The 13,940-nt window shown below is 54.8% G+C and overlaps 1 protein-coding gene across 1 annotated transcript; it reads left to right on the top strand.

The window, feature by feature from the left end:
- Positions 1-471: 471 nt before the first annotated feature.
- On the top strand, positions 472-10,849 carry Kcng4 (potassium voltage-gated channel modifier subfamily G member 4). The gene is made up of 2 exons (XM_004646568.1): positions 472-1,221; positions 10,070-10,849. The coding sequence occupies exons 1-2, from the start codon at positions 472-474 to the stop codon at positions 10,847-10,849; spliced, it is 1,530 nt and encodes a 509-aa protein (XP_004646625.1).
- The last annotated feature ends 3,091 nt before the right edge of the window (positions 10,850-13,940 follow it).

Below are 13,940 nucleotides of genomic sequence, written 5' to 3'. Positions count from 1 at the left end.
CAGACGCATCAGAAGTGTCTGGAAGTGTTCTTAGTGACCCCTTCTCTGTGGTCCTGCCTGTGACGCCCCCCCCCATGCCCCAGAGGTGGCCTTGATGTGGCCGCCACACCACCCCAGTCCCATCTGCAGCCACAGCTGTGAGGGACTGTGGCCTCCAACCCGAGTCTCTTCACGTGCTGTCCCCGGCAGGATGTCTTGTCCTTGGAATGAACAAGGCTCAGCTCGGAGAGGGGAAGCCATCGGGCTGGGGTTTGTTCACTGATGCCCTCGCAACACACAGTAGCTGTGTAACAAAAGTGTCCAGGGAGAGAGTCAGGGAGCGTTCGATGCGCTCAGCACTGCTGGGAAGCAAACGTATGAAAGTGTCCAGGGTGCCCGGGACTCTCTGCTGAGCCTGATTTCTCCTCGTCCCCTTGCTGTGCCCTCCTGTCAGACAGGTGAACTCCAGCTGCTGGCCTGGATGCCTCCAGGATGCCTACACCTTCCAGAGACCGGGGCCTGCATCCCGGGCTCCAGCGCTATGATGCCTGCAGCCCCCTGAGCCAGCTCCTGCCTGGCCCCCTGGAGCAGCGGGCGGTCAAGGGCCTTTACTACTGCAGGGCACGGAGGGTGGACACGCTGGACGCCTGCCCGGCCGCCGACCTAAAGAAGGAGCTCCTGGTGAACGTGGGCGGCCGGAGGTACCTGCTGCCCTGGAGCACGCTGGACGCTTTCCCGCTGAGCCGCCTGAGCCGGCTCCGCCTGTGCCGCAGTCTGGAGGAGATCACACAGCTCTGCGACGACTACGACGCTGACCGCCAAGAGTTCTTCTTCGACCGCAGCCCCAGCGCCTTTGGCGCGATCGCAAGCTTTCTGGCGGCCGGGAAGCTGGTACTGCTGCGGGAGATGTGCGCGCTGTCCTTCCGCGAGGAGCTGGCCTACTGGGGCATCGAAGAGGCGCAGCTGGAGCGCTGCTGCCTGCGCCGGCTGCTGCGGAAGCTGGAGGAGGCGGCCGAGCTGCGCAGAGCAGAGGCGCTGCAGCTGGGCTGCGAGGCCACCGGGCCCGCCGTGCGCCCCTCGCGCTGGGGCCGCTGCATGAACCGGCTGCGCCAGATGGTGGACGACCCGCAGTCCGGGCTGCCTGGGAAGGTCTTCGCCTGTCTGTCCATCCTCTTTGTGGCCACCACGGCGGTCAGCCTGTGCGTCAGCACCATGCCGGACCTCCGGGCAGAGGAAGACAAGGTGAGTGGCTCCTGTGGCGAGCAGAGTGGGTACACCGATCTTCCAAGGAATCCATGCAAAGGCCATTATCGTGTGTCCTTGGGCTCTGGGAAGGGATCCTGGATGTTGACAAAGCCGCACCTGGTCGCTTTGGGCCGAGCAAGCTCAGCCCTGCTCACCCAGCCCTGTGACTGGGGGCAAACTGCTTCGCCTCTCTGACCCTCTGTCTCCACCTTGGTAAAATGGATATGACTGCTGGAAAGGGTCTCAGTGTGCTCAGCGTGTGTTATCTGAGCAGCTACTTTGTGTCAATCCCTAGTGCAGAGCCCGCCTCTTTGAGCTCACAGTCCCCTGGGTGTCCCAGCTCTATTTTCAGATGAAAACAGAGGTACCAAGTACGTTTGCTCCTGTTATACCATAAAGATGATAGCAGAGCCTCCTGGCCCTCATCCTCCTGTCTGTGCCTCAGCCCCAAATCCCTCGGTAAACCTCAGTGCATGAGATTCGGAGAGAAATTGCTAGGTACATGAGCACCCATCCCAGAGCGGGCGTTTTGCTTACCCGCTCCTACTCTCCCCCTCTCAGAGTAGGGAAGGCACCTGCGCTGCCAGGGCCCAGAGGATCTGAGAAGTGAGACAGGAACTAGTGTTTGCCACGAGGGTTATTGGAGAATCTCAGACTACAACTGGACCGTTTCGCACCGGTGCTCCTCTCGGGCTCTACCCTTTCCCATAGCTCTGCCTTGTCCTGGCTCGAGGTGCTCACATCCCAACAGGAGAGGGCAAATGCAGATGCTCCGCCAGCTGTGGGGGTCCCAAGCTCCCTTCCCCTGCAGACAGGACCCAGGGCAAGACAGTGGGGATAGAACGGCCCAGATGGAGCACCAGCCCGTGCCGCACACACAGTAGGCTCTTAGTCAATACCTGATGGATCACATTGTTTTATCCAATCCACAAAGATTTGTCCTTTAAAAAGACAACCAAAATACTTGGACTTTCAAACAGCACCTTCACCCTGTGTTGCTCTGATTAGAAGCACTTGTTCATGTTTAGCACAAAGGCTTGCGACTTAGAAGCTTTGTTTGCAGAGGTTTACATGTGGTCTCCATAGTCAAAAGATTAGGGCACAATAATCTGTCCTCTCACACTGTTCCTCAGCTGTACCTGGAGGCCGGGAGGCTGCGAGCCTGGTCCTCCTAGGACTCCGCAGGGAAGGAGAGCCTGTGGGGGCACCCCAATCGAAACTGCGCAGAAATCTAATGTTTTGAAACATGACTGAGGGTACAAACCCTGGCTGGCTTAACATGACTTGGGAAATCAAGTTAGAGGTGGTCACAGCCCAGCACCGGTGGAGGAAACAGGCAGCCCTGTCCCTGGGGATGGGAGAGGTTTATACTCAATCTGGCTGCTGAACCTTCATGTGTCCTTGCAGGGGAAACACCTTCATACCACTGCTGGGAGACGATACGGGCACGGGCCAGAGAGCGGCGTGTTTGCTGCTGGGACAGTAATTTAGAGCTGCTGCTCCTTCTCCAACTCACGCCCTATATTTCATATTTGGCCCAGGGTGGTGGGCTAGCACAGCCCCATCAAAAGAGCTGGCTGCTTCCTGCTGGCCTGCTTCCGGCTCTGAGTGGCTCTGATGGCCTCCACTCAGACAAGTTAATGCTGTACCGGGGGCATGACCCTCGAGCACCTCCCTAGACAGAAGGAAGGGACATGTGTAGAGGGAGAGAACCCTGAGGGGCGCAGGCTCCTACCATCTCTCCTCAGTTCAGCAGCATCCCCAGCGGTGAACCACCTGGCCATCCGGAGGGTGAAATCTCTGTGCCCCAGATGGCCTCCATACCCCTCGCACCCTGGCTGTGGCCTTTCTCATAGGACAGTTCAACCTGATGTCTTCATTTGCAAATAAAAAATCTTTGCTCTGGAAAAAAAAAAAAAAAGGACATCAAGGGAGCCACGCCAAGAACCTGAGCCCCTCAGGACACAGGAGCCTGGAGTGCTGGGCTTCCTCCCAGCCAGCCGCTGAGGATTGTTTGCAGTTTTGAGACATGATTCCCTGCAACCCAGGCTACATCTCAACCCTCCTGACTGCTGGGTCACAGGTGTGCGCCTCCATGCCAGCTACAGGGGTAGGTTGAAAGCCCAGTGTGGGGGGAGGGGCTCCTAGGTCCCTCGCCCGGACCCGTGCCCACCTTTGCCTTCTGATTTGGCCAGCTCCTTCCCGCAGTTTCCACCTGCCCACTGCACCTGCTCTTCCCAGAAAACCCTCCTGCTGCAGCCCCCCCACCCGCTAGCCCAAGCCAGCTTTCCGAGGAGGCCCTGCTCTCCACCACTATTCCATGTTCAGTGACATTTGGGATTTCTGCTTTACTATGGTTTCTTTCTCCATCAAGTCTCCCTCTATCCTAATTCTTACCTTGAGGTGACACCCAGGACCCCAGAAGCCAAGCAATGGGACAGTGAGGTTTGGAGCTAATAGAGTTGTCCTTTCGTATTCAGGGACTGGGCTCAGGACACTCCACCCATCCGGGTACCAAATCCATGGGTGCGTCCATTACTTATATCAAAGGTGCGGTATACACTACCTTTCCACACATGTCCAGTCATGTCTAGGTGATTTACAAACCAACATACTCAAAATGCTATGTGAATAGTTGTTATGCTGTGTTGTACAAGGACTAGATTTTTGACAGAAAAAAAAAATCTCTATGTGTTCGATCCATACAGATAAAACTTTTCTGCTGAATATTTTCTATCCAAGAGTGGTTGTAAAACTGACAGATATAAGGACCAGACGGCATTTATTAGACCCATGCTGCTGTGTACCCAGCCCTGTGCAGTTATTTCCTTTGTTTCCTAATTTATATTTTTAAAGGGTGTCTTCTCCTTCTCTTCCTCCTCCTCCACCTCCTCTTCCTCTTTTTCTTTTTCCTCCTCCTCCTCCTTCTTCTTCTTCAAGGGGGCTTTTCTTTTTCCTTTTTTTTTTTTTTTTCACCAGAAATGGAACTCAGGGCCTTGTGCATCCCCGGCCTGGTTTCCTAATTTAATCCCCCGATAGTCCCATTCTAAAGGTGGGAAGACTGAGGTCTACCAGGTTCCTGATTTGCCAGGGCTAAGCAACTCAGGGTCCTTATACTTTGTGGAGCAGCAGCAGCCCACTGCCCATAGTAATGGGCCCAGAGTGGCAGCAGCAGAAGAGGAGGGAGGAGGAGGGAGGGGGAAGGGCAGTTAGACCAGAAAGTGCCTCTGCAGTGCCAGCCCAAGCACGGGTCGCCTGTGCTCTGGACTGCCCTGCAGGACAGGAGAGGAGCTCTGGGGTGGGGGCATCAGCTGGGAGGGGGTCACAGATGCGGGGGTGGGGGCATGGCCAGTGAGGGAGGGTTGTGGAGGGCACCAGGAGGACTCTGGGGAAGGAGAAGCCAGGGAGGATGAGTCAGCACCTCTGGCCCCAGGAGAGAGGAGGAAGCAGCCCAGGGCCTGAGGCCAGGCTGTGGGAGGAAGACGGGGGCCATACTGCAGGGAGCTGGGGACCCACCGGAGATGCGGAGGTTCCTGCGGGATGCTGCAGGGCAAGAGGAGGCTCCAAGGTCAAGGGTGTTGGCTTCACCTCTCACAGAGGGACCTCGTAGAGCTGCCCAGCTTCCCACCCACACCATGCCCCCGAAGGCCCTGTGCTCGGCCTAGGTGCTCTGGGAAGGGTCCCCACTGGACCCACCCTTGCCATCCCCACAGGACCCAGGTGAGGATTTTGGAGTCTTTTATTAAGATATGGTTCACACACCATAGCAGTCACTGTTTAACAGTGCAGAATTCAGCCCAGTGTGGTGGGCACGCTTATAGTCCCGGCACTGTGGGAAGCTGAGGCAGGTGAATCACAGGTTCTAGCCCAGCCTAGAGATTCAGCAAGAACCTGTCTTTAAAAATGGGGGTGGGGGGCACATTCCGTGAGTCTCAGGGATCCTCAGAGTGGTCCAGCCATCAACACTGTGTTATTCTGGAACACTGTTACCAACCCAATATTCACTGGCAACCACGCCCTCGGTCCCTCTGCTCCCTGTCTCGGATTGGCCGCTTCCGGGCACTGCATATAGAGGAGTCCTACAGTGTGGGCTTTTTGGCTTCCAAGGTTTTCCCTAGGTACAGAGTGGGTCAGAACCTTATTCCCTATCCAGTGGGTGGGGCATCCATGCACTGCAAGAGTGTGCAAGCCCATGTGGTTTCTTTTTTTGTTTGTTTGTTTTTAAACATTTTATTTATTTACTTATTTTTGTGGCCAACTCAGCCCACCCGGGGAGCAAGGCTGGCGCAGCATGCGGTGCCGGGGATTGAACTGCGGTCCCTAGGCTTGCCTAAGCTTGCCTAAGCACCTGCTTTAGACCACTGAACTATCCTGCCGGCTGCCAGCCCATGTGTTTTTGTCCCTCGCTGGGTCCTATACTAATTCTCAGCCTACTGCTTTTCAGGCAGCTGCCCCATTACTGTTCTACCTTCCCGCCCACAGGCCCTGAGGGCTGCAGGTTCTCCACAATCTGACCACACTTGCTATCTTTTGTCTTGTTCTGTCCTCTCCTGTCCTGTCCTGTTGTTTGTTTGAGGTAGGGTCTAGTAGTCTAGGCTGGTCTTGAACTCATAGCAATCCTCTTGCCTTAGCCTCCGACAGGTTAGAAATTACAGAAAGACATCTCCATGCCTGGCTATCACTGTTCTTTTTTTTTTTTTTTTTTTTTTTTTTTTTTTTTTTTTTTTCCTGGTACTGGGAATTGAACTCAGGACCTTGCACTTGCCAGGCAGGTGATTGTGCCACTGGGCTACATCCTCAGCCCTACCACTGGACTTCTTAAAGTGATATCTCATTGTGGTTTGGAATATTTAACGTTTATTTTTTAACTTTTCATTATAGACTTCCAGACATTTATAAACAGAATATTATAATAAATGAGAAACCAATGTCCTGCTGTTCTTATTTCCCTCCTGCCCTAAATCACTTTTTAATCATTATTTTGACCTTGAAGTTGTATATAACATATACATTGAGATGTGCAAATGTTTTTTGTTGGGGGGGAAAGTATTGGTGACTGAATCCAGGGCCTGCACACTGAGCGACATCTACATTCTTTCTTACTTTTTTAAAAAATCTTTTACTTATTTATTTGTTTGGCACAGGGTATCACTATACAGTTCAGAGTCCTAGTGATCATCCTGTCTCAGCCTCCCCAGTGCTGGGGTTACAGGAGTGCACCACCCTGCCCTGTTTCGGTGTCCCGCATGGCGCACCTGGGGTTCCAGGACTGGTGCAGCATTCAATACTAGGGATCGAACCCAGGACCTTGTGCTTGCCGGGTAGGTGCTTAGACCACTGAGCTACCTCCCCAACCCCCCCCATACTTTTGTTGAGCTGGAGTTGCACTGAATTTCCTAGGCTGGATTCAAACTTGTGATCCTCCTGCTTCAGCCTCCCAGAGTGCTGGGATTACAGGTGTGTGCCACTTTGCGTGCCTGCAAAGCACATATTTTAACAAAGAGATGTGCCCATGCACCCCTCCCACGGAACACGCCCTGTGGCCTTTCCCTGTCAATCCGCTGCACCTGAGGCAGCCCCATTACCAAGCATCCTGTAGGAGGGCATGGCCCACAAATAAGGACGCCAGCCATCTGCATTGCCTAGGACTGAGGGGGTTCCCAGGACCCAAAGTGTTTGTGCTCAAACCCAGGAAGATGAAGCAACCCAGGGCGAGTGGAGCTGTTACCCCCTGGACAAAATACAATGGAAAAGGAACTTTCTCCGAGAGACAGAGAGACTTTTCTTTCCTTCCTCCTCCTCTCTCTTTTCCCCTGAAAATATCAGCTGGGCTGGGGGTTATTCCCCAGCTGGAGCCATAAATGCCACGGCACAGTGCAGCTGAGAGGCCCAACCCTGCTGCCTGGGCCTGTTCCGGGCTGGTTAGGCATGCAGAGCAGAGCCAGGTGCGGCGGCCGGTGGCGCAGTGACTCGGCACAGCCGCTTGCTGCAGTGTGGGAGGAGCTGGCCAGCTGGGAGATGGAGAAGGCTGCATGGCTTGAATAGCCAAGCACCAGCTAGGCCTGCAGGCCGCTGCGGGACCCCCGGGCTCCTCAGCTCTGGCAGTGGCCCTCTTGCTATTCCCAGGGTGCCAAGGAAGAAATTCCAGATGTCCCCAAAGAAAGTGGCCTAGTGGGGAGGATCCAGCCCAGGGTAGAACTTCCAGCTGTTCAGAGTCCAAGGGGAGCTGCCAAAATGCACAGTCCTGGGCCCCACTCCAGGGCTGGGCTTGGTGACAGCGCCTGAGAATCTGTATTTGTAACCAGCACCCTTGGGGATTTGCATGCAAGGTCTTCTGAACCAGCTTTGAGAAATCCTGACTGTGTTTCAGCCTCTTCATTGGAAACTGAAGCACAGAGAGGAAGGGGCACAGGGATCACTTTGAGGTCACAGAGCGAGTTTGGAATAGGACTGGGAAATTGGGATCCGAGTCCCCGTGCCCCCAGGATCCTGGAGCAAACTGCAGAGCCCTCTTGGTGGGTCAGAGGATGTGCTCATATCCTGTGAAATCCAGCGATAGGAGGCGGTATGGCGCTCTCCTACTGACCAGGCAGTCTTTGTCTGAGTCCAGGGTGTCAAAGGGGCCAGTGTGCCCATAGCAGTTGGTAGCATCATCTCCACGTGTCATGTCACAGCAGCCTTTCTGGGCAAAGACAGGCAAGAGATGACATTTGGAGCCAGACATGGTGGTGCAGGGTTGTAACTCTGGAACTTTAGGAGGCTGAGGCAAGATTGCAAGTTGGAGCCCAACCTACGTGATTAAGCAACTAAGTGAGGTCCCGTTTCAAAAACATTTTAAAATATGTATTTCAAATGGCTGGGGGTATAGCTCAGTATCCCTACTTCTTCCCTTGGAGCCCCTTTCTTCTGCCCTTGCAGCCAGATAGAGAGAACATTTGAATTTATGATGCCTCTGGATCTGGGCACCAGAAATAATTTCTTTTTCTACTTCAAAGCATTTCAATCCAAACACATAACAGTTGTCAACATCTTGATTTTCGCATAGGCACCTGGCTTTGACCATACATTTGTTCGTCCATCAAGTGAATGTGTGTGCGCGCTTGTGAGTGTGTCCGCACGTACATATGATATTTATAACCAGAGAATCATTGACAGCGTTTCTGCAAAATTCTACTGCTCAAGCTAAAACCTAGATCAATTGAATTAGAATTTGGGGATGGGGTGTCCTGGGTCCTGGGAGTGTTCCAGGCCCCCAGGTGATGCCAATATGCATCTGAGGCTGAAAGCAAGGCACTGGGGCAGCTTCTCAGAGCCAAATGGGCTGAGAGAGGTGGTGCACACCTGTAGGCCAACACTCAGGAGAGGAGGCAGGAGGATCTCCGTGCATCTGAGGCCCGCCTGGGCTGCATAATGAGTTCCAGGCCAGTCTGAACTTCATAACATGACCTTGTCTCCCACAAAACAAAACACAAACAAACTAAAAACGGAGAGCCCAGACTAACAAACCAACCACAGATCCCACGGTAAAAAACAAACCTTAATGTACGCATAAACCAACAGGGGATCTCGCTAAAACACAGAGGATGAAGCCGGAGTGTTCCTAATGAGGCCCTGGGAGGCAGGTGTTTGGGGTTCCCACCCACACTCTGAGGAGCCAGAGCCAGGGGGGCTCTGTGGAGAGCCACCACACAGCTGTGACTGCAGATCAGCCTCACTTGGCTGGAAGCCACATAGGTCCCTGGGCAGAGGATCATAGCCTCAGGCCACTGGGGGCAGGACATGCCCAGCCCAGGGCCTCCCAGGCCCCAGAAGTATGCTGCTTCTCCACTGACCAGACCCCCAGCCAGAGCTGGCACAGTGCCTGGCACAAGGTGGGTCTTGGAGGGATGAGGGGCAGCACATGGAGAAACTACCAAGCTGCCCATAGCAGCCAAGAGACCCGGATGGAGCTGGACGCCACCACCTACTGGGTAGGAGAGTTCAGGCAAGTCATTGTGCTACTGTAACCATTTCCTGGGCTTGTCACCAGCTCACAGCACTGCCATGTGGACAAAGCCTCGTCCTCTGCATTTTAGCAAGATCCCCTGGTGATTGATGGGCACATTAAAGTTTGTTTCTTGATGTGGGCCTTTTGGTTTGTGTGTTTGGGCTTTGGGTTTTTGTTCTGTGTTTTGTTTTGTTGGAGACAGTGTCTTGTTATGTAGTTCAGGCTGGCCTGGAACTCATGTAGCCCAGGCTGGCCTCAGACTCATGGCGATCCTCCTGCCTCATAGCAGCAGGGCAATGGTGGTACTCAGAGATGCCTGTACCTGTGATGACAGGGGTTGCCCTGTAACAAGGAGACGCAGGATAGCCCCACTGAGTTTTGTCTGTGAAACAGTGTCCAGGGGAGGGACCCAGGTGATGGGCAACTGTCTGTGTAAGACGCAGCTGTCCCACCAAGAGGTTCCATCTCTGGGGGATGCTGGTCCTGTCTGCCTGCTGGGGCCGGCTGCATCCCCATCTAGGTTGTGCCGGCTGCCAAGTGGTGGCTTCTGCTGGGGGTGCAAAAGCTCACCCCAGTGTCTGACACCCCCAACCCAGAAGTGGCTCTCTGTAGCAGTAACTTGATCATTTGGCCACTCTTGGCTCGAACAAGAGGCTAGAAAGAGCCGCCTCCAACCCAGCTGGCCTGCCACATAGCAGTCATTACCTGAGAACCCCACAGAGGGAGAGTGAGTGGACAGTTTAGTCTATGCACAGGGCCGAGGTCACACACCCATCTGCAAAGACTCTCTCCCCAAAGCCATCTCCCTTCTCCAGCACCGCCAACCCCTCCTCCTGCCTGTGTTGCTCTCCTTCCCAGGGTGAGTGCTCTCGGAAATGCTACTACATCTTTGTCGTGGAGACCATCTGTGTGGCCTGGTTCTCCCTGGAGTTCTGCCTGCGCTTCGTCCAGGCCCGCAACAAGTGCCGCTTCTTCCAAGGACCCCTCAACATCATCGATATCCTGGCCATCTCCCCATATTACGTGTCGCTGGCAGTGTCTGAGGAGCCCCCAGAAGACAGCGAGAGGCCAAGCGGCGGCTCCTACCTGGAGAAGGTGGGGCTAGTGCTGCGTGTGCTGCGGGCACTGCGCATCCTCTACGTCATGCGCCTGGCCAGACACTCACTCGGGCTGCAGACGCTGGGGCTCACCGTGCGGCGCTGCGCCCGTGAGTTTGGGCTGCTGCTGCTCTTTCTGGCCGTGGCCGTCACCCTCTTCTCACCACTGGTCTACGTGGCCGAGAATGAGTCTGGGCGAGTGCTGGAGTTCACCAGCATCCCTGCCTCCTATTGGTGGGCCATCATCTCCATGACAACGGTGGGCTATGGTGACATGGTCCCTCGCAGCGTGCCGGGCCAGATGGTGGCTCTCAGCAGCATCCTGAGTGGGATCCTCATCATGGCCTTCCCAGCCACGTCCATCTTCCACACTTTCTCCCACTCTTACCTAGAGCTCAAGAGGGAGCAGGAGCAGCTGCAGGCCCGCCTGCGCCGCCTGCAGAGTGCTCACGTGTCCAGCGCCAGTGAGCGAGAGCTCCTGGCTGACACGGATGATCTGGCTCCTGGTGAGGGCCCCGCCCTGCCCCTTACCTACATGTAGCTAATGCATAGGCCGTGTGTGTGTGTGTGTGTGTGTGTGTGTGTGTGTGTGTGTGTGTCTGCATGCATGCGCATATGCATGGGACACGGAGTTCCCACCCATCTGACTTGCCAGAAAGATTGTCTCCAGAGGTCGAGGGAGTACTCCCAAAGCAGGCGCTGCAAGGCCAAAAGTGTCACCCATGTGACCTTTGGTCCTCCTGACCTCGGAGTCCTGTGACCTTACCCAGCCGCTTGCCCTGTCCTCACTGCCTGCTTGTCTGCTCAGCACAGCCCACCTGGCGGGCAGGCTCAGAAACCCACCCGCACATTTCCTTCCCTGCAGAGACCCTGCCACCCCATACTGGGTTCCCTGTGCCCACTGAGCTGGTCCCCAGGAAGTTAGATCCCATTTTCCCCCTCCGACCTCTCTCCTCACTCTGCAGGAGCACATGCTCCACGCTTACCATCCCCAAAGCTCTTTCCTAGCAAGGCTGCATCTCAGCTCCAGGAGCGCTGAGCCAAGCAGGCCAAGAAGGCGGCAGTGGCCTCTTCTGGATTCATCCCAAGTCAGGAGCTGGTGGCCTCAAGCCTGCCCCTCCACCCCTGCACAGTGTACCTGGGACCAGGCGGGGTGCTACTTGCCAGCACAGAGCCCTTGGGGGGCGCCGCACTTTCGTTGAGGTGTTCTGCAGCTCCCCAGCCCACAGCCTTGACAGAGCCAAGTCTCCTAGGGCTCCACACCGTCTCTGCAGGGGCTTGGCTGCCCCTTCAGCACAGAATCAAGGGCAGCCTCAGCGCCTGCCCCAAACGGGCTTCCAGACCTGGCCCTGCCCCTGGGGCAGAAGTTCCACAGTAGTTCCATGTGTTTGCTCATGTATGGAGAGAGCCCGGCCTTCGGAGCCCACAGCGGAGGCCCGTGCAGGGCAGTGGGGAGGAGAGCAGGACCGGGATACTGAGCAGCCCGTGTCCAGACGGATCCCCAGAGACACGAGGCAGGTGGGTGTGAAGGGAATTCAGGGTCTGAAGCTAGAAATGGGGCTTGGGTGCTCGGAACCCCACCCAGCACCTCAGTGCTCTGTGGAGGGCAGGGTGGCACGGACGATGGGGGTGAGTGCGAAGGTAACCCTGGAAGGGCCAGGCGTCCAGCGGGGGGCCAGCTCCTCGGTCCCTGTTTCTGAGCACCATGGAGACGTCTCTTGGCACTTCCCAGAAATGACACCATCTGCACTGTCATTCACCACTGGCCTGGAGTCTGTGAAGAAGGTGGCCAGCAATGAGTCTGGCCTGAACAGCTTTCGACTATGGCAAATAAGTCCTTGGCGCACCTCTTCTGTATTAATTTATGTATTTATTTATTTTTATTTACTTTAGTACCGAAGTTTAAACCCAGGACCTTCTCACTGAGCCAAGCTCTCAACCTTTTTAATTTTTTTTTTCCTGAGACAGGGTCTTGCAAAGTCAATGAACTGCCCATGCTGGGCTCCGACTAGTGATCTGCCTGCCCCACCTCCCAGAGTGCTGGGATTACAGGTGTGGGCCGCCGAACCCAGCTGCTTCTGCTAGTCTTTATCAAGGGCTCCTGTGGCCCATGATAAAGAAACAAGATTGTCTCCAGAGATCCAGGGAGCGCCACTGGTCTACGTGACCACAGGGCAAGGCCAGGGCACTGACTCAGGAGAGCACTGGGTCTAGTTTGAAGCCAGGACAGTCTGGCCTCTGGGAGAGTGCTGGATTCCTCTGTCCCCTCTTAGTGTCCCCTAGCTGGCCCTCGCACACAGGCCTATCCCTGTAGCACCTCAGAGTCCATAGGGCACCCCTAGACCTGCCCACACTGATTGTCCTGCCAGGAAGCTCTTTGCATAGTGTCCCATGGTGGTCACACAGGGAAAGCTTGGCACCCTATTAGACCAGCACTGGCCACCATGTCACTGTGCTCTGGAAAGAGACTGGCAGGTTCTTTGGGCCTCTGGTTGTGTTCTGGGCTTCTTGGACAATAGCCATGAGGCTTGTTCCAGGCTAGTGTGTGTGTGTACATGAGAATCAAACCCAGGGCCTTTGTACTAAGCTACAGTCCCACCCTTTTTGTGGTGAGGTCTCACTTAGTTGCCTAGCTTGAGCTCAAACTCGCAATCCTCTCAAGTAGCTGAGATTACAGGCATGTGCAACTGCTCTGGCTTCATTTTTTAAAAAATAACTACTCTTAAACTATTACTGTCTCCCTGGCATTTGGGCAACTTGGGTACCTGCTGGAACCCCTTGTCTTTCACTCCCTCTGTGACTCTACACAGTCCATCCTCATTCCCGCTCTGTGGGTCTGGCTAGCTGTGCAGTTTTCTGACTGGGGTTTCTCCCAGGCACTGGCAGGGGCTGTGGTGGGTGTTGCAGTCCATCCAGGCAGAGTGCTCTGCACCTGGGGCACATACACAGCAACCATTGATTTTTTTAAAAAGCTGACAGATTATAGATGCCCTCACCATGCCAGTCAGTGCCTATCCCCAGCCCCAGGACCTGAGGCAAAAGCTTGCCTTCCTCCCCGTGGGAAACAGAGAATTCCACAGCCACCAGAAGTCCCAGGAACTCCCACACCCTACATTCACCCCTCTTCTGATGAGGGCCTTATTCAAGCTGTGTGTCTTGTGCCGTAGTTCCTGATTCTCACTCTGCCCAAGCAGCCTGCACCCACACAGCTCCACAGAGGCCTGCCAAGTTGAGACGAAAAGTCTAAAATCAATACTGGGGGTCTCCATCGATATTATAAGATTCCACAGTGTCCCAAACACACCCGGTTGAAATTCTGTGCTAAATTAGCAATGGAAAATTGAAATTGATTGCTTGCATGTGGGGTTTAATTAAATGCTCTAATTTTCCTCCTGGGTAATGTCCCAGAAGACAGTCTAAATTGCCTAGGTCTCTCCTCATTGAGCAGCCTCTCCTCCTTGTGGTTGGATTGGGTGGAAGGGACCAGCAGGTGGCTGGCAGTTTCTTCCTCCCCGCGGGCTGGGAGGAGCCCGAGATTCCCAGAGAGCTCCTTCCCTCCGGGGCCAAGGCGGTGAGATTTTCTTCTGAAGCCAAGGGAAAAATAACTATTTCCTGCCACTTTCAGATTGGAG

Source organism: Octodon degus, unplaced genomic scaffold (genome assembly GCF_000260255.1).
Source record: "Octodon degus isolate 3935 unplaced genomic scaffold, OctDeg1.0 scaffold00271, whole genome shotgun sequence".
NCBI lineage: Eukaryota > Metazoa > Chordata > Mammalia > Rodentia > Octodontidae > Octodon > Octodon degus.
Note: the sequence above shows the minus strand (reverse complement) of the source record. Positions and strands in the feature narration are given on the sequence as shown.

Coding starts and splice junctions, on each gene's coding strand:
- Kcng4 (XM_004646568.1), top strand. CDS start 472: ATGCCTACACCTTCCAGAGACCGGGGCCTGCATCCCGGGCTCCAGCGC. Junction 1,222..10,069: donor TCCGGGCAGAGGAAGACAAG/GTGAGTGGCTCC, acceptor TCTCCTTCCCAG/GGTGAGTGCTCTCGGAAATG.